A 26,055-nucleotide genomic window follows, 5' to 3' on the forward strand; every position below is an offset into this window, starting at 1 on the left:
AGCTCCTCCAGTCAATGAGTTGCTTTTCCTACAGCACCCAGGGATTACACTCTCCACAATCCAGACCACATGTTGTAAATGTTCATAAATCCTCAGAGCAGAATTAGGCCATTTGGCCCATCAAATCTACTCCGCCATTCAATCAGGGCTGATCTATCTCTCCCTCCTAACCCCATTCTCCTGCCTTCTCCCCATAACCTCCGACACCCGTACTGATCAAGAACCTGTGAATCTCCTCCTTAAAAATACCCACCGACTTGTAGATGTTGGGAGAACCTTGTTAAAGTTAAGAATAGAGTTTAGCACATCTCACGGCTTTTTAAATCTGCAAATGTAACAGAACATCTGAGAGATAAATTCTGTTTTACTTTTTTTGGAACCCAATCTGAAATAGTCCAGCGGTCAGTCTGAAGAAGGGTTTCGGCCTGAAACGTTGCCTATTTCCTTCGCTCCATAGATGCTGCTGCACCCGCTGAGTTTCTCCAGCATTTTTGTGTATCTGAAATAGTCCATGTTTGTTGAACCTTCCCAGATAGACACGGTTGCTATAAAAGGCACGCTGATCATTTTCCAAGTCATTCTTGAATTCATTGGCGAGACGCTCAAAGTCTTCAGTTTTCTCCTGGTATGTCCTATGAACAATCTGGAATAAATATTGAAGATTAAATTAACAATGTAACCCTTTCCCAATTGCTGACTCATGGAGTCACGGAGTGATACAGAGTGGAAACAGGCCTTCGGCCCAACTTACCCACACCGACCTTGCCCCCCTCATCTATTTACACCTGTACCCATGCACACACTCACACACACTCACACACACACTCGCACACGCACACATGCACACGTACATGCACACACACATGCACACACACTCGTACACTCGCACACACATACAAACACACACACAGACACTCTCACAGACACACTCACACTCACTCACACACAAATGCACACACACATATACACACACACACACGAGATTCTGGACACACACACACACACACAAAAGATTCTGGACACACACACTCACACATACTCAAGATTCTGGACACGCACACACACACACCGCAGATTCTGGACACACACTCAGTGCTCCCCATAGTGGAGTTCCCTCCCACTGAGCCCCCACCTCAGACATAAGAGGATCTTCTCAACTCCCCCCAGGAAGATACATTCAGTGCTGTAACATTGAACAACCATCCAACGTACCTGCAGCATTATTAAACTGTGAATAATCCAAAGACTTGTCCAGGGCCACGTCAGTTGCAGTCTTCAAATCTGTTCCATTAATAAACTGCAGTTTTCATAACTCTAGAATGGTGAAACGAAACTAAGGAGACCAGCGGTGAAGTTCAAGGGCAGCGTCTGTATTGGGAAAGTTTAATCAGTCCCGCCTCAGTTAATGATTGACAACTGAAAACTCCCAAACGGCAATTTGGAGGAAACTAACAAGAAGTAAGGAGTTGCCTTCTTCCTCTCAGTGCTATCTTGCATTCATCGTGGAATCAAGGGTTCCAGGTCCGATTACCTCTGAGGAGACAAACATCAACGGTGGTTCAGAACCAGATCGTGGTGCAGGTGAGATGGAAGTGAGCTGGTATTACAGGGGGAGAGAGATGACTGAATAGAGGTGCACTTGAGTGAAGAAAAAGCCCAAACGCTGACAAATGGGACCAGCGTAACTTGTGTGGCAGGGGTGCGATGGGCTGAAGGGCCTGTTTCTATGCTATATAACGCTATGACTATGGTGCCTATGTTTCTGTTGACAAGATGGGCCTTAATAAGTATTGAGGAACAGTATGGATGAACTTGTGGGCGATATAATGTGGGCGGCGCGACCGATGTCGCAGCGGCCTCTGCAGTCTGTCTGTCTGTATGTTTTATTTTTTTGTCCTGTTGAGGGTTTAGTTTATAGCGGGTTTTTAAATGTGTATGTGTGGGGGGTGGGGGCTGCGGGGGCTGCGGGGGCTGCCGCCGTGGAGCTGCGGAACTACGGACCTACCTCCGTGGAGCTGGCCAGCTTCGGAGCGGGGAGAGCTGCGGTGGCGAGCTGCTGCGACCCGACTCCGGTGGATGGAGACACCGGGAGATCGCGGGTCCCCGGTGGGAGACCGCTTTGCGGGGCAACGGCAACGGCGACTTCTCCCGCCCGAATTGCGGGGTTGAGAGTGACTTGGAGCGGGGCCATACAACGCCCGGCGCGGCTTTAATTTGCCGCGGACTTGCCAGCGCCCGCCGGGGGCTCCAACACCAAGACCCGGAGCAGGGCCTTACATCGCCCGGCGTGGCTTTGAGTGGCCGCGGACTTGCTAACTTTGACCTTGACTTCGGGAGAGGAATGGAGAGCAGGGGAGAGACAAGACTTTGGCTTCCATTACTGTGAGGAGGAGACTCGCTATGATGGATGTTTATGTAAATTGTGTTGGTGTGTGTCTTGGTTCTTTTCTTGTATGGCTGCAGAAACCAAATTTCGTTTGAACCTCATGTGAGGTTGAAGTGACAAATAAAAGGTATTGTATTGTATTGTAACTTCAATAATTGTTCATTCTTAGGTGCCAGGGAAATATCAAAGGTGGCTCAATCTTGGCAAACAAGCAGATTCAGAGGAGTAGGTTTAGGTTTATTATTGCCACCTGTATTATGTAGTGAAAAGCTTTGTTCTGCATGCTATCCCAACTGAACAGATAATACTAGACATAAATACAATCAGGTCAAACTTAAGTACAATGGGTAGTGCAATGGAGAAGATACAGAGTGCAGAATATAGTTCTCAGCATTGTAGCGCACCAGTTCCACAGACAAAGTCCAATGTCCGCAATGGGGTAGAGGTGAATCGGACAGTAGCATAGCTTATGGAAGGACCATTCCGAAACCTGATAACAGAGGGGAAGAAGCTGTTCCTTAGTCTGGCGGTGCGCGCTTTCAAGCTTCTATTCAAGCTTCTATTCAAGCTCCCGCCACCCCCCCCCCCCCCCCCCACAATCAGCCTAAAATATAATCCTGACCCGAAACGTCACCTATCCATGTTCTCCAGAGATGCTGCCTGGCCCGCTGATTACTCCAGCACTTTGTGTCTTTCTTTAAATAAACCAGCATCTGCAGTTTTTTTGTTTACTAAATCTATACTGTTTGATTAAATGTACCGTTTGATTAACTGCAGACTAAAATTAGGTGATAGGATTTTGAGGACAGACTTATTTTCTTCTGACTGGAATCTTGATGTCCACAAAGTTGTGCACAATTGGAGCAAGTGGGTTTTGTCCTCCTTCAGTGAAGGGCAACATATCATGCGTCTCCCCAACTGTGTGCTGAGCCAAGGCGTCACTGTGGGACTGGAGATGTGACCAGTGACCAGTTCTGTTTCTGAGTAAGAATCGACCCGGAGACCCAATGTTGTGATGCATCACCCTCTTTATTTCACAGTGAGAATACATTCCCAGCAGTTTGGAAAACAAAACACGCACAAATAATCTAAAGACAAGAGCTTATTAATGCCACAAGAGCAGCTGAGAATGGACTGGTATTAACAGGAGCAATGGCCCACTAGTAGCTCCTCCAGTCAATGAGTTGCTTTTCATACAGCACCCAGGGATTACACTCTCCACAATCCAGACCACATGTTGTAAATGTTCATAAATCCTCAGAGCAGAATTAGGCCATTTGGCCCATCAAATCTACTCCGCCATTCAATCAGGGCTGATCTATCTCTCCCTCCTAACCCCATTCTCCTGCCTTCTCCCCATAACCTCCGACACCTGTACTGATCAAGAACCTGTGAATCTCCTCCTTAAAAATACCCACGACTTGTAGATGTTGGGAGAACCTTGTTAAAGTTAAGAATAGAGTTTAGCACATCTCACTGTTTTTAAATCTGCAAATGTAACAGAACATCTGAGAGATAAATTCAGTTTTACTTTTTTTGGAATCCAATCTGAAATAGTCCAGAGGTCAGTCTGAAGAAGGGTTTCGGCCCGAAACGTTGCCTATTTCCTTCGCTCCATAGATGCTGCCGCACCCGCTGAGTTTCTCCAGCATTTTTGTGTATCTGAAATAGTCCATGTTTATTGAACCTTCCCAGATAGACACGGTTGCTATAAAAGGCACGCTGATCATTTTCCAAGTCATTCTTGAATTCATTGGCGAGACGCTCAAAGTCTTCAGTTTTCTCCTGGTATGTCCTATGAACAATCTGGAATAAATATTGAAGATTAAATTAACAATGTAACCCTTTCCCAATTGCTGACTCATGGAGTCACGGAGTGATACAGAGTGGAAACAGGCCTTCGGCCCAACTTACCCACACCGACCTTGCCCCCCTCATCTATTTACACCTGTACCCATGCACACACTCACACACACTCGCACACACACACACTCGCACACGCACACATGCACACGTACATGCACACACACATGCACACACACTCGTACACTCGCACACACATACAAACACACACACAGACACTCTCACAGACACACTCACACTCACTCACACACAAATGCACACACACATATACACACACACGAGATTCTGGACACACACACACACACAAAAGATTCTGGACACACACACTCACACATACTCAAGATTCTGGACACGCACACACACACACCGCAGATTCTGGACACACACTCAGTGCTCCCCATAGTGGAGTTCCCTCCCACTGAGCCCCCACCTCAGACATAAGAGGATCTTCTCAACTCCCCCCAGGAAGATACATTCAGTGCTGTAACATTGAACAACCATCCAACGTACCTGCAGCATTATTAAACTGAATAATCCAAAAACTTGTCCAGAGCCACGTCAGTTACAGTCTTCAAATCTGTTCCATTAATAAACTGCAGTTCTTCATAACTCTAGAATGGTGAAACGAAACTGAGACCAGCGGTGAAGTTCAAGGGCAGCGTCTGTATTGGGAAAGTTTAATCAGTCCCGCCTCTGTTAATGATTGACAGCTGAAAACTCCAAACGGCAATTTGGAGGAAACTAACAAGAAGTAAGGAGTTGCCTTCTTCCTCTCAGTGCTATCTTGCATTCATCGTGGAATCAAGGATTCCAGGTCCGATTACTTCTGAGGAGACAAACATCAACGGTGGTTCAGAACCAGATCGTGGTGCAGGTGAGATGGAAGTGAGCTGGTATTACAGGGGGAGAGAGATGACTGAATAGAGGTGCACTTGAGTGAAGAAAAAGCCCAAACGTAGACAAATGGGACTAGCGTAACTTGTGTGGCAGGGGTGCGATGGGCTGAAGGGCCTGTTTCTATGCTATATAACGCTATGACTATGGTACCTATGTTTCTGTTGACAAGATGGGCCTTAATAAGTATTGAGGAACAGTATGGATGAACTTGTGGGCGATATAATGTGGGCGGCGCGACCGACGTCGCAGCGGCCTCTGCAGTCTGTCTGTCTGTATGTTTTATATTTTTGATCCTGTTGAGGATTTAGTTTATAGCGGGTTTTTAAATGTGTATGTGTGGGGGTGGGGGTGGATGGGGGAAACTTTTAGATCTCTTCCCTGCATAGAGACCCGACCTTTTCCCTGTCGGGTCTCCGTTGCCGTTGGGGCCTAGCGGCGTGGAGCGGTCTCGGGGCTGCGGGGGCTGCGGGGGCTGCGGGGGCTGCGGGGGCTGCGGACCTACCTCCGTGGAGCCGTGGACCTGTGGAACTACGGACCTACCTCCGTGGAGCTGGCCAGCTTCGGAGCGGGGAGAGTTGCGGTGGCGAGCTGCTGCGACCCGACTCCGGTGGATGGAGACACCGGGAGATCGCGGGTCCCCGGTGGGAGACCGCTTTGCGGGGCAACGGCAACGGCGACTTCTCCCGCCCGAATTGCGGGGTTGAGAGTGACCTGGAGCGGGGCCATACAACGCCCGGCGTGGCTTTAATTTGCCGCGGGCTTGCCAGCGCCCGCCGGGGGCTCCAACACCAAGACCCGGAGCAGGGCCTTACATCGCCCGGCGTGGCTTTGAGTGGCCGCGGACTTGCTAACTTTGACCTTGACTTCGGGAGAGGAATGGAGAGCAGGGGAGAGACAAGACTTTGGCTTCCATTTCAGTGAGGAGGAGACTCGCTGTGATGGATGTTTGTGTAAATTGTGTTGGTGTGTGTCTTGGTTCTTTTCTTGTATGGCTGCAGAAACCAAATTTCGTTTGAACCTCATGTGAGGTTGAAGTGACAAATAAAAGGTATTGTATTGTATTGTAACTTCAATAATTGTTCATTCCTAGGTGCCAGGGAAATATCAAAGGTGGCTCAATCTTGGCAAACAAGCAGATTCAGAGGAGTAGGTTTAGGTTTATTATTGCCACCTGTATTATGTAGTGAAAAGCTTTGTTCTGCATGCTATCCCAACTGAACAGATAATACTAGACATAAATACAATCAAGTCAAACTTAAGTACAATGGGTAGTGCAATGGAGAAGATACAGAGTGCAGAATATAGTTCTCAGCATTGTAGCGCACCAGTTCCACAGACAAAGTCCAATGTCCGCAATGGGGTAGAGGTGAATCGGACAGTAGCCTAGCTTATGGAAGGACCATTCCGAAACCTGATAACAGAGGGGAAGAAGCTGTTCCTTGGTCTGGTGGTGCGCGCTTTCAAGCTTCTGTACCTTCTGCCGGACGGGAGCGGGGAGAAGAAGGAATGACTGGGGGTGGGACAAGTCGTTGATTGTGTCGGCTGCTTTCCCGAGGCAGCATGAAGTGTAGACGGAGTCTCTGGCGGTGAGTCTGGTCTGTGGGATGGACTGGGCTATATCTAGAACTCTGTAGTTTCTTGCCGTATTGGGCAGAGCTGTCCCCAAACCAAACTGTGATGCCACCCGACCGCATGCTCTCTGCGGTGCTTCTGTAGAAGTTTGTAAGAGTCACTGGAGACGCCCAATGACCTCAGTCTCCTCAGGAGGTAGAGGCGTTGGTGGGGCCTCTTGGTTGTCACATCGATGTGGTTGGTCCACGACAGATCATTGGTAATACTAATGCCAAGGAACTTGATGTTCACAACCATTTCCACTTCGGCACCATCGATGCTGATTAGGACGAACTCCGCCATGCTTCCTGAAGTCAATAACTAGCCCCTTCATCTTGCTGACATTGAGGGAGGGGTTGTTGTCGTGACACCATGTTACTAAGGTCTCCCTCCACCTCTTTCCTATACTCCGTCTCATCTGGCCCTCCGCAACGGTGTTGTCTGCAAACTAATATCCTGTTGTATTATTCTTAGAAACAACTCGGAGAATGAATGATGGTGGGGGGAGCTCCACGACATCGGAGAGCGATGAACTGGTTTTCTATGTCAATGGACACAAGGTAGGTGGAGCAACAGGATCCTGAATCAATAACAGATGTAGAGAGAATGGAATGTTTACTCTGGGTCCTGACCTGGATGTATCGCAGTTCAAAATGATGTCTTCTTTTCTAATTCCTATCGCATCTCCCCATCTCTCATTACTTCCAGTGATACGAGCTTGAAACTCGCACTGAGTCATAGAGTTATACAGTGTGGAAACAGGCCCTTCGGCCCAACTTGCCCACACCGGCCAACATGTCCCACCTACACTAGTCCTACTTGCCTGTGTTTGGTCCATATCCCTCCAAACATGTCCTATGCATGTACCTGTCTAACTGTTTCTTAAACGTTGGGATTGAATTGAATTGAATTGAATTGAATCCTTTATTTGTCATTCAGACCTTTCGGTCTGAACAAAATGTTGTTGCCTGCAGCCATACATGTTATAATAACAACACACAATAAACACAAATTAACATCCACCACAGTGAGTTCACCAAACACCTCCTCACTGTGATGGAGGCAAAAGTCTTAGAGTTACTGTCTCTTCCCTCCGCTTCTCCCTCTGCGCCGAGGCGATACCCCACCGGGCGATGGTAAGTCAGTCCCGCGGTTCAAGCTCCGCGGCCCGGGGGTGGTCGAAGCTGCCGCCCTCCAGTCCAGCGGACGCAGCTGTTGCAACGGGTGCTCCGAAAAACAGGCATCAACCTGTGACCTGCGAGCTCCCGACATTGTCCTCCACTGGCCCGCGGCCAAGCCCCGGATCCAGGTCGCTGCCGCCAGAACGCCGCTTCAGCCACCGGAGCACCGTCTCCGCCCCGCACCGGGCCGCCCACACGAGAGCGTCTCAGCCCCGCACCGGGCTGCCCCCACGGGAGCGCCATCCAGCCGGGAGCCGGTCCGTCCACACGGGAGCACCTTCCAGCCGGTAGCCAGGCCACCCACACGGCAGCGTCTCAGCCCCGCACCGGGCTGCTCACACGGGAGCGCCTTCCAGCTGGTAGCCGTGCCGCCCGCACGGGAGTGTCTCAGCCCCGCGCCGTCCGCCCTCACTGGAGCGCCGAGTCGTGCCGCTACCCGGACGTCGCCACAGCTCGAAGACGGCCAGCCTCGCGTTGGTGAGTCCTGACTGGTTCTACCTCCGGACCCTCGAGGTCGGTCGCAGGTTGGAGGCCGCCAGCTCCGCCATTAGGCCTCAGCGCAGACGGGGGAAGAGAAGGGGGATACGACAAAAAAGTCGCATTCCCCCGAAGGGAGAGACAGAAAGCCCTGTTTCACCCTCCCCCCACACACACATAACACCACCTAATAACCAAAAAAATTACTAAACTAGACAAAAAAAAACAACACAAAAAAGTAAAAACAGACAGACTGCAGGCGAGCCGCAGCCGTATTACAGCGCCTCAACTACCTCCTCTGGCAGCTTGTTCCATACACCCACCACCCACTCGTGTGAAAAAAGTTACCCCTCAGATTCCAATGAAATCTTTTCCCCTTCACATTGAACCTATGTCCTGTGGTCCTCGATGCCCCTACTCAGGGCAAGAGACTCTGTGCATCTACCCGATCTATTCCTCTCATGATTGAAACGTAAGATCCTGGTGTTTGTAACAGAGGGATATGAGAACGTGATCCGGAGGAGGCGCTGTCCTGAACGGCTGCCTGTCCTGCAGCTGTCTGTTTTTTTTCACCTCTTTTTAATTATTTTTAGTATGTCAAAGCGTGTAGTCAGGAGGTCTAATCTTTTTATGGGTGGGGGGGAAGGGGGAAACTGCTTTTCAAGTCCCTACCTGGTCGGAGGGGCTGCCTTCCTCCGAGCAGAGCCTTCGACCTGTCTTTGCGGCCTACCAGCGGGTCCTGGAGCGACGTTTCCCTGAGGGGACCTGGCCAGAACCTCGGCTTTGGCGGCGCAGCGCTGTAGCGCTGTTGCGGAGCGGGCGATGCCTTTCCTGGGTCGCAGCACTGGAACTCCAGTATGCTGGGACCGCCGATAAAAACATTGTGGAGCCGCGGTTCTGTGGAGCGGCCAGCTGCGGCGCTGAACTTTACATCCCGGAGCCTGGGATCTCTCACCGAGATCGCCAGTGTGTGGAGCTCCGTTCGGCGCAGTCTGTTGGCTTGGAAGCCGCGGTCTCCGGTGGGAAGGCGGCCGTTCCTGGCACCCCAAGCCGCTGGGGGTTCTCCCGACGCCGGAGCATCATCAACCGGCGAGAACATCGGGCGCCGTGGCGGCGACTGTGGAGGCCTCAGTAGGCCCGACTCTGGGTGGACAAGAGGATGGGGACTGGACTTTGTGCCTTCCCCCACAGTGCAAGGATATCTGAATTTCCCCTGAATAAGGGGATTAATAAAGTAAATCTAATCTAATCTAATCCTCATACGTTTCCTTCACTTCCCCTTGTTCTGGACCATCCCACTAGCTCCTCTGGTGCGGATAATGTAAAACAAGTTGGCCACCTTTTCAAACTAAGTGGGGTCACTCGTTTAAGAAGGAAACGCAGCGTTCGTTTTTCCTCGCGGAATGTTTGTGAGCCTCTTCAACTCACTTGCTCAAAGAGTCGTGGCGGCCATTTTAAGCGACCGGCTGGCCATTCTTTAGCTGGCGTGTAAACTGAAAGAGGGAAGGCATGTAGAGGGAACAAAGGGGGAAATACAGGAGGATTGACTGAACGTTATTGCTTACAATCACAGTGAAGAATGTTGATTCCACTGTGGTGGATGTTTATGGTAAATTCTATTGTGTGTTGTGCTCTTTTTGATTGTATGGCTGCATGGTAACTCATTTCACTGTATCTTAATTGGTGCATGTGGCACATAAACTTGAACCTTGTAACTTGAGCCTTGATGTAAAAAGAGTGTTTGCTCGATACTAAGGCATGTTCATCTGTTCTGCTGTGTTTGCTTCATTGCCTGCAGGTGGTGGAGAGGAATGTGGACCCTGAACTCAACCTGATAACCTACCTGAGGAGAAAATGTATCCTTGCCTCTCGCTATTGGCGTCTCCCGCGGGTTACGGATGTGGAAAGAGGGGGGAGGTGCGGGACTAGACCCTCCTAACTCAGGGTCCCACTCAGGGTCAGCTGAACATTCCCAGCTCCCCCAGCCCTTCCAGTTTATTAGCATCCTTCCTTACAACAGGGTAACCAGAACTGTATGTACTTCCTCGAATGTGGTCTTGGTAACGATTTGTTCAGCTGTAGTTTAGTTCTGAAGAACTCTGAAGAAGGGTCTCGACCCGAAACATCACTCATTCCTTCCCTCCTGGGATGCTGCCTGGCCTGCTGAGTTTCTCCAGCATTTTGTGTCTGTAGTTTACTTTAGTTTAGAGATACAGGGCTCAAACAGGCCCTTTTGGCCCACTGAGTCCTTGCCGACCAGCGATCCTCACACACTACCACTATCCTACACACACTGGGGACAATTTTACAATTTTACCAAAGCCAATTAACCTACAAGTCTTTGGAGTGTGGGAGCAAACCTGGGCACCCGGGGGAAACCCACACAGTCACAAGGAGAACGTACAAACTCCGTGCAGACAGCACCCATAGTCAGGATTGAACTTGGGTGTCTGGAGCTGTAAGGCAGCAACTCTACTGCTGTGTCATCATGCCGCCCTACACCTGTATCCAGTGAAAAACACAAAGTGCCGGAGTAACGCAGAGAGTCAGGCAGCATCTCTGGAGAACATGGATAGGTGACGTTTTGAGTCAGGACTTTTCTTCAGTCAGGAGAAGAGTCCCGACCTGAAACGTCACCTATTCATGTTCTCCAGAGATGTTGCCTGATCCGTTGACTTACTCCAGCACTTTGTGTCTTAGTTTGTAAACCTGCATCTTTCCTTCTTTGTGTTACTCTGTGCTCAATGCCCTGACCAATGAAGGAAAGCATGTCCAATGCCTCCTTTGCCTACCCTGTCAACCGGTGTCACCATCTTGTTTCAACCTTGCCCCTGCACTTCACGGTCTCTGTTCTGCAACCCTCCCCATTTTACTGTGTAAATCCCGCCCTATTTATTCCCACCTTATCTGCAACACTTTGCACTATGTGAAATAAACCCCAGCTGCCTTTCCTTGGCCCTTTGGACCAATGGATCAAGTTTACATTGTAATAATAGATAAACCTTCTTCATGGTTCACTGGTTTAATCCGAAAACCTACAACCCGTATCATCACACCTGAGTCGTTCACCTAAATAGCAATCAGCAATGTACTTTGTATTGTGTGCGATGTACTTGTAGCCCAAGCTCTCTCTCTCTTCCACTCCTCTGACATTCACTGTGTCTTTGCCTGGTTTGAGTTGACTCACTTGACCAAGTTAAATGCTGCCTGCCACTGCCTTGTCCATGTTCCCATCAGATCTATATCCTGTTTAAAGTTTACAGAACCTTCTTCCATTCATTTACATCCACATCACCGTCTATATGTCCCATTCCCCTTTCCCCTGACTCTCAGTCTGAAGAAGGGTCTCAACCCGAATCATCACCCATTCATTTCCTCCACAGATGCTGCCTGACCCGCTGAGTTACTCCGGCATCTTGTGTCTATCTTATGTGACAACTATGTCGCCAAATTTAGTATCATCTGCAAACATAATATTAATGTCACCGACATTCTCATCCAGATTATGACCATGTGACAAACAACAGGGACCCAACACTGATCCCTGTGGACAGGACTCATGCCTCCAAACTCAAAAACAACCCTGCTCTAGCACGTGGCAGGGAAACCCCACTGTGGAATAACACATAATGCAAATACACAGTGAACCAGCTCCGCACACTCCAGCACTGTAAACTTCATCAACCCATTGCTAGTTATCATCATCACTGGCCCACTGGTTCCTCTGTAAATTCCATCACTGGCTCCACTGGTTTCTTCATAAACCCCATCACTGGCTCCACTGGTTTCTGGAACCTCCATCGCTGTCTCCACTGGTTCTGTAAACTCCATCACTGGTTCCTCTGTAAACTGTCACTGGCTCACTGGTCCAACTAAACCTTCATTGGTTCACCGGTCCATCTGTAAACTCCACCACTGGCCCATCTGTAAACTCCACCACCGGTCCATCTGTAAACTCCACCACTGGCCCATCTGTAAACTCCACCACTGGTTCAATGGTCCATCTGTAAACCACCACTGGTTCACTGGTCCAACTGTAAACCTTCATTGGTTCACCGGTCCATCTGTAAACTCCACCACCGGTCCATCTGTAAACTCCACCACTGGCCCATCTGTAAACTCCACCACTGGTTCAATGGTCCTCTGTATCCACCACCGGTCCATCTGTAAACTCCACCACTGGCCCATCTGTAAACTCCACCACTGGTTCATGGTCCCATCTGTAAACCACCACTGGTTCAATGGTCACTGTAAACTCCACACTGGTCCAACGTAAACTCCACCACTGGTCCATCTGTAACTCCACCACTGATCCTCTGTAAACTCCACCACTGGTTTCACTGGACCATCTGTAAACCTTCAACGGTGGTTCAATGGTCCATCGTGTAAACTCCACCACTGGTTCACTGGACCATCTGTACACCTTCACCGGTGGGTTCAATGGTCCATCTGTAAACTCCACCACTGGCCACTAGATCCTCTGTAAATGACTGCCCACCTGCCCCACAGGTTCCACTGGATGAGGTATCTCCAGTGTAAACCATCTGACCACCTCCTTTGATGACCAGTTTTCACTTTACATTGTCGGTGTGTCGCGACACAGCCTAGCACGGTACAATCTAATCCACCATCTCCATTCCCACGATGGGCGGCGCCTCCTCCGAGGGTATCCGTGGTCCAAGTCCCCCGCTTGTTCGATGATGCCCACCCACGCACCTTGGGCAGCAGCAGCAGCCACCGGCACCCGGCGGGCTGCACCGTGGTGGGTCCTTGTTGCCGGCCCTGCCTGTTGATCACGTTTTTCCTTAACACGAGCGTCAGTGGGCCTGACGGGGACCAAGCTCGGCTGCGGAGAGGGAGGATGCGGCTCCTGCACCGTGATGGTCTCCAAGTACAACGTCCCCCAGGGGAAGATCGTGTATCCTTTCACCCACCTGCTCCTGAACCGAGGAAAACCTTCCCCACCGTGGCATTCAGTGCGACATGTTCAACGTTATCATTGCAAGAGATAGAGGGTTGGTGGAAATCACTGTGGAATTCATTGCCGCAGAGGGCAGTGGAGGCCAAGTCAGTAGGTATTTGCCAAGCGGAGATTGAAAGGTTCTTGATTAGTAGGGGCGTCAAAGGTTGTGGGCAGAATGCAGGAGAATGGAACTGAGGGAAAATACATCAGCTGCGATCAAATGGTGGAGCAGACTCGATGGGTCAAATGGCCTAATTCTGCTCCTCTGTCAATGGTTTTATGCTTAGAAATGGAAAAAGGGGGAAGTTCCTCCAGAGAGCTAGCTGTCCATAAAGATTCCTCACTCTCTTGACCAGACCTGGACACCGGGAGTCCCATGTACAAGCAACCTGCATTGGCACTAATCCTACGTTAATCCCAACTGGGGGGATCTTATAGAAACTTACAAAATTCTTAAGGGGTTGGACAGGTTAGATGCAGGAAGATTGTTCCCGATGTTGGGGAAGTCCAGAACAAGGGGCCACAGTTTAAGGATAAAGGGGAAATCTTTTAGGACTGAGATGAGAAAAACTATTTTTACACAGAGAGTGGTGAATCTCTGGAATTCTCTGCCACAGAATGTAGTTGAGGCCAGTTCATTGGCTATATTTAAGAGGGAGTTAGATGTGGCCCTTGTGGCTAAAGGGATCAGGGGGTATGGAGAGAAAGCAGGTACAGGATACTGAGTTGGATGATCAGCCATGATCATATTGAATGGCGGTGCAGGCTCGAAGGGCCGAATGGCCTACTCCTGCACCTATTTAATATGTTTCTAACTAATTATTGTCTCCACGTACACGTGATCTTCCACCAGATTCTATCACTCCCATAAAAACACAAATTTGGTTGCATTTGTGACCATTGAGATCACCAAGAGGACTGACAAGGGCTGGGCTGTGGACATTGTCTACATGGACCTCAGCAAGCCATTGGGCATGGTCTCGTATGGTAGACTGGTATGGAAGGTTGGTTTACGTGGAACCCAAGGTGGGCTAAACCAAATGGATCCAACGTTGGCTTGGTGGCAGGAGAGGAAATGTATTTGTGAGGGTGGTTATTCAGACTGGAGGTCCGGTACCCAGTGGAGTGTCACAGAGATTGGTGCTGGCTCCATTGTGGTTTGTCACCAGTGTTGTTAACATTGGTAATAAGTCTGGAGATAACACCAAGATTGGTGGTGTCATGGGCAGTGAAGGAAGCTATCTAAGATCACAGTAGGATGCAGATGAATGAGGGAAGTAGGGAAAGGAACCTGGAAAAGTTCAAGGTGTGCTATTTTGGTAAGTTAACCCATGGCAGGACTTACACAGTAAATGGCAGGGCTCGGGAGAGTGTTATAGGTCAGAGACCTGTTTTTTAATTTCAGTTGTGGAGATACAGCATGAAAACGTCCATCGGCCCACGGAGTCCATGCTGACCTTCGGCCACCCGTTCACACTGGTTCCTTGTGATCACACTTATCCTGATAAACAATATCTACGGCTTTACCCTCATCGACCTTTTTGGTTGTTTCTTCCAAAATACTCAATCAGATTCATAAGACACGATCTCCCACATACAAAACCATGCTGACTATCCCTAATCACCCCCTGTCTATCCTTATCCCCCAGCATTCTCTCCAGTAACATGCCTACCACAGATGTCAGGCTCACTGGTCTATAGTTCCCAGGCTTTTCCTTGTAACCCTCTGTAAACACACATAGAAACATAGACAATAGGTGCAGGAGTAGGCCATTCGGCCCTTCGAGCCTGCACCGCCATTCAATATGATCATGGCTGATCATCCAACTCAGTATCCTGTACCTGCCTTCTCTCCAGATCCCCTGATCCCTTTAGCCACAAGGTGCCACATCTAACTCCCTCTTAAATATAGCTAATGAACTGGCCTCAACCACCTTCTGTGGCAGAGAATTCCAGAGATTCACCACTCTCTGTGTGAAAAATGTTTTTCTCATCTCGGTCCTAAAATATTTCCCCCTTATCCTTAAACTGTGACCCCTTGTTCTGGACTTCCCCAACATCGGGAACAATCTTCCTGCATCTAGCCTGTCCAACCCCTTAAGAATGTTGTAAGTTTCTATAAGATCCCCCCTCAATCTTCTAAATTCTAGCGAGTACAAGCCGAGTACAAAGACACAACATTAGCCGTCCACCAGTACCGGCTCCTCACCTGTGTCTAATAATGATTCATATCTCTCATCATATCCCTCCATTCCCTGCAACTCCATGTACGTATATAATAGCCTTTAAAACACCACCATTGTATCTGCCTCCACCACCACCCCCTGGCAGCACGTTCAAGGCCCCCACCGTGGAACAAACTTGCCCTGCACATCTCCTTTAAACTTTGCCCCTCTCACCTTAAACCTGTGCCCTGTGGTGTGTGTAGTTTGTGACACCTACGACACGATGTCTATAATGCCCCTGTCCCACTTAGGAAACCTCTGGAGACTTTGCACCCCACCCAAGGTTTCTGTGAGGTTCCCGGAGGTTTTTGTCAGTCTCCCTACCTGCTTCCACTACCTGCAACGTCCGGCAAACACCTGCAACCTCCAGGAACCGCACGGAAATCTTGGGTGGGGCGCAAAGTCTCCAGAGGTTTCCGTTCAGGTTTCCTAAGTGGGACAGGAGCATAAAAGGGTGCTGTGTGGACAAGCACTGGGACAAGGAAGGGTGTCTCCACACGTATCCTGTGACCCCCCCCCTTCCTACAAGCCTCCGTGCCCGTTCTCCGTACGATCCGCTCCTTGGTTCACAGCCACCCCGTGCTTCCCAATCCGTGGGGACAACATGGCTCGGTCCGTCCCTCCTTAACTCTGTCTCCCCAGACACATTGCCATAAACGCCTGCCTGGCCCCCCTCTGCTCTCTCCACCGTACCGCCATCACCACCGTGGAGGGGATCGGGAGCACCGCCACTCGGCTCCATCCAGTCCAGGTGAGCCATGCCGGTGCCGAGTCTTCCTTCCCGGAGGGAGTGGGAACAATGGAGGCGGGAATGAAAGTGTGGGTTTAGGTTTATTATTGTCACGTGTACTGAGGTACAGTCAACAGCTTGGTGTCCCATGCTATCCAAACAGATCGGGGAGGTGGTGGAGACAAAGGCCAGCAAATGTAATCTTTAAGGTCGGCAAGGTGGCGCAGCGGTAGAGTTGCTGCCTTGCAGCGCCAGAGTCCGGGGTTCAATCCCGACTACGGGTGCTGTCTGTACGTTCTCCTCATGACCTGCGTGGGTTTTATTCGAGATCTTCGGTTTCCTTCCACACTCCAAAGACGTACAGGTTTGTAGGTTAATTGGCTTGGTGTAAATGTAAAATTGTCCCTAGTGGGTGTAGGATGGTGTTATTGTGCGGGGATTACTGGTTGGAGGGGCCGAAGGGCCTGTTTCACACTGTATCTGTAACTAAACTAAACTACGAGGCACTTTAGACAGGTTGATGAAAAGGCACATACATATGCAGGGAATGGATGATACTGACATTGTGGGCCGAAGGGCCTGTTCCTGTGTTGTACCCTTCTACCGAGGTACAGCGAAAAGCTTCGTTTTGCATGCTAGTCAGTCAGATCAGATAATGCTGTACACAAATACAAGTCAAACTCAAGTACAATAGGTAGAGCAAAGGGGAAGATGCAGAGTGCAGAATATAGTAGTAATAAGAGTCTTCAGAAACAGAACTGCAGATGCTGGTTTACACAAAAGATAGAGTGCTGGAGTAACTCAGCAAGTCAGTCAGCATCACTGGAGAACATGGACAGGTGACGTTTAAAGTCGGGACGCTTCTTCAGACAGTCTGAAGAAGGGTCTTGACCCGAAATGTCATCCATCCTTTTTCTCCAGAAATGCTGCCTGACCATTTGAGTTACTCCAGCACTTTTGTGTGTATCTTATGAGGAGAGCAATGTTCAGGCAGGGAAAGTTCCGACCTCCAACCTCAAGTTCCGACCTCATCATCCTGTCTAAAGTGCCTCTTAGTTTAGTTTAGTTTAGTTACAGAGATGCAGTGTGAAATTCATGACATTTATGAAATTCAAATAACCATATAACAATTACAGCACGGAAACAGGCCCTACAAGTCCGTGCCGAACACTTATTTTCCCCTAGTCCCATCTACCTGCAGTCAGACCATAACCCACCATTCCTTTCCCATCCATATACCTATCCAATTTATTTTTAAATGATAAAATCGAACCTGCCTCCACCACTTCCACTGGAAGCTCAATCCACACAGCTACCACTCTCTGAGTAAAGAAGTTCCCCCTCATGTTACCCCTAAACTTCTGTCCCTTAATTCTGAAGTCATGTCCTCTTGTTTGAATCTTCCCTACTCTCAATGGGAAAAGCTTATCCACGTCAACTCTGTCTACCTCTCTCATCATTTTAAAGACCTCCATCAAGTCCCCCCTTAACCTTCTGCGCTCCAGAGAATAAAGACCTAACATTCAACCATTCTCTGTAACTTAGTTGCTGAAACCCAGGCAACATTCTAGTAAATCTCCTCTGTACTCTCTCTATTTTGTTGACATCCTTCCTATAATTGGGCGACCAAAATTGTACACCATACTCCAGAATTGGCCTCACAATTCTGGACAAATGGACAAATCTCACAACTCCACAAATGGACAAGTTGTTGAAGTAAAAGACGGAGGCAGCAGAGAAAGGTTAGACTAACCAGGCTGTTCCCATCAAGCCCCAGCTACATGGCTTGGGCCAAATGGCCTTTGACATTGCTGCAACAAGTCCATGGTTGTATGCTGAACGTCTGAGTCCCAGCACAGAGGTCATAGAATCATAGAGTGATATAGAGTGGAAACAGGCCCCTCGGACCAACTATCCCACACCGCCCAACATGTCCCAGCTACACTAGTCCCACCTGCCTGCATTTGGCCCATATCCTTCCAAACCTGTCCTATCCATGTACCTGTCTAACTAAATCTTAAACATAGAAACATAGAAAATAGTTGCAGGAGTAGGCCATTCGTCCCTTCGAGCCTGCACCGCCATTCAATATGATCATGGCTGATCATCCAACTCAGTATCCTGTACCTGCCTTCTCTCCATACCCCCTGATCACTTTAGCCACAAGGGCCACATCTAACTCCCTCTTAAATATAGCCAATGAACTGGCCTCAACTACCTTCTGCGGCAGAGAATTCCAGAGATTCACCACTTTCTGTGTAAAATATGTTTTCCTCATCTCGGTCCTAAAAGATTTCCCCTTTATCCTTAAACTGTGACCCCTTGTCCTGAACTTCCCCAACATCGGGAACAATCTTCCTGCATCTAACCTGTCCAACCCCTTAAGAAATTTGTAAGTTTCTATAAGGTCTATAAATGTTGGAATAGTCCCTGTCTCAACTACCTCCTCTGGCAGCTTGTTCCATACACCCACCACCCTTTGTGTGAAAATGTTACCCCTCGGATTCCTATTAACTCTTTTCCCCTTCACCTTAAACTGATGTCCTCTGGTCCTCGATTCCCCTACTCTGGGCAAGAGATTCAGTGCAGTCTATTCCGCTCGCGATTTTATACACCTCTATAAGTTCACCCCTCATCCTCCTGCGCTCCAGGGAATAGAGTCCCAGCCTGTTCAACCTCTCCCTAGAGCTCAGACCCTCTGGTCCTGGCAATATCTTCGTAAACGGGCACAATGGGTTGCCGGACCTCCCTCTGCACTGTGTGTTTGAACTTCCTATCGCTTATTTAACTGAGGTGCAGATTGAAAGTCAAATCCAGGCTGCCTTTCAGGGTGCCAAGCCGTTCCATGTTTGCACGAAGCTCACAGAGTGAACATTACTCGATGATCAACAATCAGGACAACGGCAAATCCAAATCCAAAAATAGCAGAGTGGCCAAAGGTTGTAGTGCAATCTGAAGCTGTGTGTAAAATAAACACAAGCCTGCAATAACCGAAGAACTGTACGAGCTCAGACTACCAGAAGGTGGCAGCACGTTGGGGAATGGAGAGTGAAAGAGCTGACTACAACACAATACAATTTATTGTCATTTGAGCCTCAGTGAGGCTCAAACGAAATTCTGTTTCCACAGCCATACAAACAAAGACAATTTCCTAGACATACACACAATTTAATTCACACAAACATCCATCACAGTGGACCCACTGTGATGGAAGGCAAAGTCTTTTCTCTCCCCTGTTCTCCACTTCTCTCCCGATGTCCAAGCCCCAGGCGGGCGATGATATGTCCCACGGCCATTCTAGGCCGTGCCGGGCGATTTACGACCCCGCTCCCGGTCCAAAAGACACAGAGTTGGAGCCCCCGGCGGGCGCTGGAATGTCCCACGGCCATGAAGCCGTGCCGGTCGTTCCAACCCCGCGACACGGGCTGGAGAAGTCGCGTTGCGGGAGCTCCGGGAAGCGGTCTCTCTCTTCCCCCGGACCCGTAAGCTCCCGATGTCCCAGTCCACCGGACCTGCGGCTGCGTTGCTGGAGCCTCCGAGCCCCAGGAGTCGAGTCGCAGCAGCGCGTCACCACCGCTCCCCACGCTCCGAGGCCGGCCAGCCCCACGATGGTGAGTAGTCCGCAGCTCCGCGGTCTCCCGAGTTGACTAGACTAGACGAGAGAGATATCGCAAGGAAACAGTCTCTTCAGCCCACCGAGTCCACGCCGACCAACGATCACCCCTTATACCCGCCCTATCCTACACACTGGGGACAATTTACAATTTTTACTGAAGCCAAGGAATCTACAAACCTGTACGTCTTTGGAGTGTGGGAGGAATCTGAAGTTCTCTGATAAAACCTACGCAGGTTCCGGGGAGAACATGCAAACTCCGTACAGACAGCACCTGTAGTCAGGATTGAACCCGGGTCTCTGGCGCTGTAAGGCAGCAACTCTACCGCTGCGCCACCATGCCGCTGTTGGTGAGGACAGGGCTGTGTTCGCCATTGTTAGCACAAGCACTCGTACTCCACTTGGCTAGCTTACAACACAACGGTGTAATGATTCAATATTTCCCTCTTTCCTGTGCTCCACTTGGATGTGCACCCATTTCTCCCTTCCCCCTTCCATCCACCTATATTCTCCTGTAACCTCTACCGACTATATTCACAAAGACTGAGTGGAGTAATCGAGGACCAGAGGGCATAGGTTGAATGTAAAGTGAGAAAGGTTTTATGGGAATCTGAGCGGTCGCTTTTTTACACAAAGCGTGGTGGGTGCATGGAACGAGCTGCCAGAGGATGTAATTGAGGCAGGGACTATCCCAACGTTTAAGAAGCAATCAGGCAAGTATATGGATCGGACTTATTTAGAGTGATATGGGCCAAACGCAGGCAAGTGGAACTAGTGTAGCTGGGACATGCTGGTCAGTGTGGGCAAGTTGGTTGGAAGGGCCTGTTTCCACGCTGTATCACTCTCTGACTATTCCTGCCTCACATTTCATACCTCTTCTATCCTGATCTGACACTTTTTTGTCTTATCATCTCTGGACTTTGAACAAAACAATCTACATTCAGACCCCCCCCCCCCACTTCACCTGTATCCAACTATCACTCTCCAGGCTTTGTCCCAGCCCCACCTCTCTTCCAGCTTTGTCCTTCCCCAAACACAATCAGACTGAAGGAGGATCCCGACCCAAACGTCTCCAAAGTTCAAGTTCCCCAGGGATGCTGTCTGTCCCGCTGAGTTACTCCAGCACTCTGTCCATTTTGTGTTCACCCCCTCACTTCATTTGCTCAACAACTGCCCCCTTTGTCTTCCTGTGTTCCTGTCACCGTGACACAATCATTACAGATCTCTTAAAATCATGAATAAAGTGTTGTACATAATTGTAAACTGTTTCCAATACAGGCAGTATCAGGAAGCAGAGGATGGTTCCTTGATACACGTGGCAATAAACCCTGATACCTCAGTGTACTTCGGTACACGTGACAATTAACTAAACTCAATTCAATGGACTAAACTAAACTCAACTAATCAAACCGATTAGATACGATGCACAGACTCGGAGCCATGCAGACAGAGACCCTGGTACAGAATGTTGAAAGGCAATTATTACACCTGATCTATCTCTCCCTCCTCACCTCATTCTCCTGTCTTCTCCCCATAACCCCTGGCACCCGTACTAATCAAGAATCTATCTATATTGTTAGAAAATCTGGCCTACTGGTATGCCCACCAGACTATGCAAATAAAATGGGGCAATAGGGTCTCAGCCCCATTTGGGGTTAGCAATGGTGTTAGACAAGGGGGAATTTTGTCCCCAGTCCTTTTTAATCTATATATTGATGATCTCTCTAAACAGTTGAAAGCCTGTAACACTGGGTGCGTGATTGGTAATATTTTAGTGAACCATATTATGTATGCAGATGATCTTGTGGACTTTAGTCCATCTAGCGCTGGTCTCCAGCAGCTCCTTACTATATGTTCTGTGTATGGTGTGGAACATGACATTAAATTTAATGCTAGTAAGAGTGCTGTTATGGTCTGTAGAACCAAAGAGGATAAATGCCTAAAATATCCTGTTTTAAATTGTCTGACAACAATCTTAGTTTCTGTAATAAGATAAAATATCTAGGGCATATTATTACAGAACAAATGACAGATGATGAGGATATTTATAGGCAACGACGCATGCTGTATGTACAGGCAAATACCCTCTTGCGTAAATTTGGTGCGTGTGCAGATGTGGTGAAGATGTTGCTATTTAGAGCATACTGCACACCACTCTACACTGCACACCTGTGGTCGAACTATTTAAAGACAAGTATGCAGAGACTAAAGGTGGCATATAACGATGCCATGAGAACACTGCTAAGGCAACCTAGATGGTGTAGTGCCAGTAATATGTTTGTGGCTGCAGGAGTCAGTACTTTTGAAGCTATCCTAAGACACCACATGTATAAATTCATTTGCAGGATAAATGACTCTAAAAATGTGCTTATTGTGGCCTTGACAAACATAAGGGTTAGCACTACACGCTACGAATCCCAGTTGTGGAGACACTGGTATCGTTGTCTCGTTGTAGGACATTGATCATCTTTTAATCTGGATTTTTAACTTAAGTAATGTGGGTTTTTGTTAAATATAAATTATGATGTTTTTATGTGATATACCATGATTTTATATATATTTATGATATTTGATATACAATGCATTTTTAATGTAATGTTGCCCCTTGTCTGGACCTTGAGTCCATAATAAAGTTTATTATTATTATTATTATTATTATTATTATTATTATTATCTCTGCCTTAAATATATCCACTGACTTGGCCTCCACAGCCTTCTGTGGCAATGAATTCCACAGATTCACCACCCTCTGACTAAAGAAATTCCTCCTCATCTCCTTCCTGAAGAAACATCCTTTAATTCTGAGGCTGTGGCCTCTGGTCCTAGACTCTGCCACTGGTGGAAACATCCTCTCCACATCCACTCTATCCAAGTTTCCATGCGTGATTGAGCTTCCTGCATGACATCTCTGCTTTCATTCCCACCCCAGGAGCGCATCGCAAAGGCCCACGGCAGCCAGTGTGGATTCTGCACCCCCGGGATGGTCATGTCCATGTACACCCTGCTACGGAACGACCTCAATCCCACGCTGGAGGACATCGAAGACACTCTCCAAGGTAAAGTCTGCTCCTTGTGGCTCACTTCCACCCTGGACATCCATCCTGTCCATGGATTGTTATCTGAATGGGGTCAGATTAGAAAAAGTGTAGGTTCAACGAGACCTGGGTGTGCTTGTACATCAGTCACTGAAAGTAAGCATGCAGGTACAACAGGCAGTGAAGAAAGCTAATGGCATGTTGGCCTTCATGGCGAGATGATTTGAGTTTTGGAGCAAGGAGGTCCTGCTACAGTTGTACAGGGCCCTAGTGAGACCACACCTGGAGTATTGTGTGCAGTTTTGGTCTCCTAATTTGAGGAAGGACATTCTTGCTATTGAGGGAGGGTAGCGTAGGTTCACGAGGTTGATTCCCGGGATGGCGGGACTGATATATGTTGAAAGAATGGGTCGACTGGGCTTAAATTCACTGGAAGTTAGAAGGACCAGAAGGGATCTTATAGAAACATATACAATTCTTAAGGGATTGGACAGGCGAAATGCAGGAACATTTTCCCCATGTTGGGGGAAGCCAGAACCAGGGGTCATAGTGTAAGAATAAGCGGTACGCCTTTTCGGACTGAGTTGAGGAAAAGCCTTTTCAGCAAGAGTTGTGATTTCTCTGTCGCAGAAGGCAGTGGAGGCCAATCCACTGGATGAGAGAGATTTAGAGAGAGAGTTAGATTAAGCTCTTAGGGCTAGTGGAATCAAGGGATATGGGGAAAAAGCAGGAACGGGGTACTGAGTTTGGATGATCAGCCATTATCAAATTGAATGGTGATGCTGGCTCAAGGGGCCAAATGGCCTTCTCCTGCACCTATTTTCTATGTTTCTATGGAGATGGCTCATCCCATTAAGAGCGCCGGGGGGTGGGAGGGGGGTGAGGTAGAGGGCGAGAGGTCAGCATATGGGCAGCAGTTAGTTCCACTGATTCAATGCTACGTTATAGTCACATGTAGCTAGCTACAGTGAAATGCTTTGTATTACCTACAACCCAGTAGAATCGTACAGCAGACCTCACCGAGGCAGTACACAAGTATCGCCACGCCACTGCCGCAGACAAAGTTACACAAGTTCATGCAACAGTCCTGTCTTCTGGCAGCTGCCGCACCTTGCAGTAGGAAGTTCCCCACTGCCGGGTCTCTATTCATTCTCGGCAGCGCCCCCACACCACCCAGTCCCCCCTTTTCTTTATTTAAAATAATATATTCAATTATTATAAAAAGTCATATTTACAAACCAAAGCAGTAGTGACGGACCCACCTCCGTAACACAAAATCACCAAATTATCTCATCACTACATTTTCAATAAACTATATCACCATCCTGGTTAAGATACACCTGGCATCGTGATTCGCTGGGTTCCTCCTTTGTTCAGGGCGGCCCCTTGCCGGTTAGCCCTTGATGCCCCCCTCACTCATGATGGCCCCCCTCGATCGTGTCGGCCCCCTCGCTCTCCACTCTCCCCCCCGCTCTCCCTCTCTGTCTCCACTCTCCCCCTCTCCCTATCCCTCGATCTCCCCCCTCTCTCCCCCTCTCACCCTCTCTGCTCCTCGCCCTTCAAACAAAATCTCTCCTCCACTCTCCTCCTCTCTTTGCCCCCTCTCATCCACCCTCTATCTCTCCCTCGCTCTCCACTCTCCCCCCCTCTCCTCCCTCTCACGTCCTCCTCTCACACCCTCATCTCCGCCTCTCTCTCCCATCTCGTGCTTGCCCCCTATCTCTGCCTCCTACTCATCGCCTCCCATCTCTCCCCCCATCTCTCTCCCCATCTCTCTCCCCATCTCTCTCCCCCTCTTTCTCCCCTCTCCCCCCCCTCTCTCTCCCCCACTCCACTTTCCCTCTCTCTCCCCCTCTCTCTCCCCCCTCTCTCCCCCCCCTCTCTCTCCCCCCTCTCTCTCCACTCTCTCCCCCTCTCTCTCCCTCTCTCTCCCCCTCTATCTCCCCCTTTCTCTCTCCCCCCTCTCCCTCCCCCACCTTCTCACCCCCCCTCTCTCCATCTCCTCCCCTCTCTCTCTCGCCCCCCTCTCTCTCCCCCCTCTCTCTCCCCCCTCTCTCTACTCCCTCCCGTCTCTCTCCCCCCCTCTCTCTCTCCCCCCTCTCGATCCCCCCCCTCTCTCCACCCCCCCTCTCTCTCCCCCCCCTCTCTCTCCACCCCGCTCTCTCAGCCCCCTCTCTCACCCCAAACCCCCCCCCTCTCTCTCCCCCTCTCTCTCTCCCTCTCCCTCTCTCCCTCTCTCCCCGCTCTCTCTCTCTCCACTCTCTCCCCCCCCCCCCTCCCACCCCCCCTCTCTCTCTCTCCCCCCTCTCTCCACCACTCTCTCTCTCCCCCACTCCACTTTCCCTCTCTCTCTCCACCATCCCCCTCTCTCTCTCCACTCTCCCCCTCACTCTCGATGGTCCCACCTAATGTCCAACAACTCCACGGGTGCAGGTTCAATCCTGACCTCGGACACTGGCTGTGTGGAGTTTGCAGGTTCTCCCTGTGTCTGCGTTGGTTCTCTCCGGGTGCCCACGTTTATCTCTCAAACTCCAAAGACGTGTGGGTACGGAGTTTGTCACTGTTTATGACTCGCACACTCCAAAGACGTGCAGGTTTGTAGATTATTTGACATCTGTAAATCGACCCTAGTGTGTAGAAGGATAGAACTAGTGGGCGGCATGGACCCAGTGGGCAGAGGGGCCTGTTCTATGCTGTATCTCTAAACTAAACAGCGCCCTGTCAAGTAGTGTGTTCCACCCACCCTCTGGCTCCACACCTTTCTGCCATTTTCCTCAAAATCCTTCCAATGATTTAAATGTCTGATAGATTTGACCCCGTTCTTATACGTTCTGCCATCCATCTCTCATCTCTCTCTCTCTCTAAAGAATGGGTCCCGATCCAAAACATCGCCTGTCCATTCCCTCCACAGATGCTGCCTGACCCGCTGAGTTCCTCCAGCACTTTTTTACTCAAGATTCCAGCACCTGCAGTTCCTTGCGTGTGTGTGCATGTGCGTGTGAGTTTGTGTGTGCGTGCGTGTGCATGTGTGTACATGTGTGCATGTTTGTGTGCGCGCGTATGTGTGTGGGTGT

At 49.3% G+C, this 26,055-nt stretch overlaps 1 protein-coding gene across 2 annotated transcripts in view; it reads left to right on the forward strand.

Moving 5' to 3' along the window:
* Window positions 1–1,446: 1,446 nt before the first annotated feature.
* The window catches only part of LOC116973015 (xanthine dehydrogenase/oxidase-like), an 80,469-nt gene continuing 55,860 nt past the window's right edge, over window positions 1,447–26,055 (forward strand). The window contains exons 1-6 of one of the 2 annotated variants that reach the window (XM_033020651.1): window positions 1,447–1,581; window positions 7,232–7,317; window positions 10,214–10,271; window positions 13,237–13,333; window positions 16,246–16,354; window positions 22,876–23,002. In XM_033020651.1, the coding sequence (XP_032876542.1) occupies window positions 7,246–7,317; window positions 10,214–10,271; window positions 13,237–13,333; window positions 16,246–16,354; window positions 22,876–23,002 (463 nt within the window). In that variant the 5' untranslated portion in view covers window positions 1,447–1,581; window positions 7,232–7,245. Of the gene's footprint in view, window positions 1,582–4,929; window positions 5,124–7,231; window positions 7,318–10,213; window positions 10,272–13,236; window positions 13,334–16,245; window positions 16,355–22,875; window positions 23,003–26,055 lie in introns of those variants that run through there. The other variant, XM_033020650.1, reaches the window with a different exon arrangement.

This window comes from Amblyraja radiata, chromosome 5 (assembly GCF_010909765.2).
Source record: "Amblyraja radiata isolate CabotCenter1 chromosome 5, sAmbRad1.1.pri, whole genome shotgun sequence".
In the NCBI taxonomy this organism is placed as follows: Eukaryota; Metazoa; Chordata; class Chondrichthyes; order Rajiformes; family Rajidae; genus Amblyraja; species Amblyraja radiata.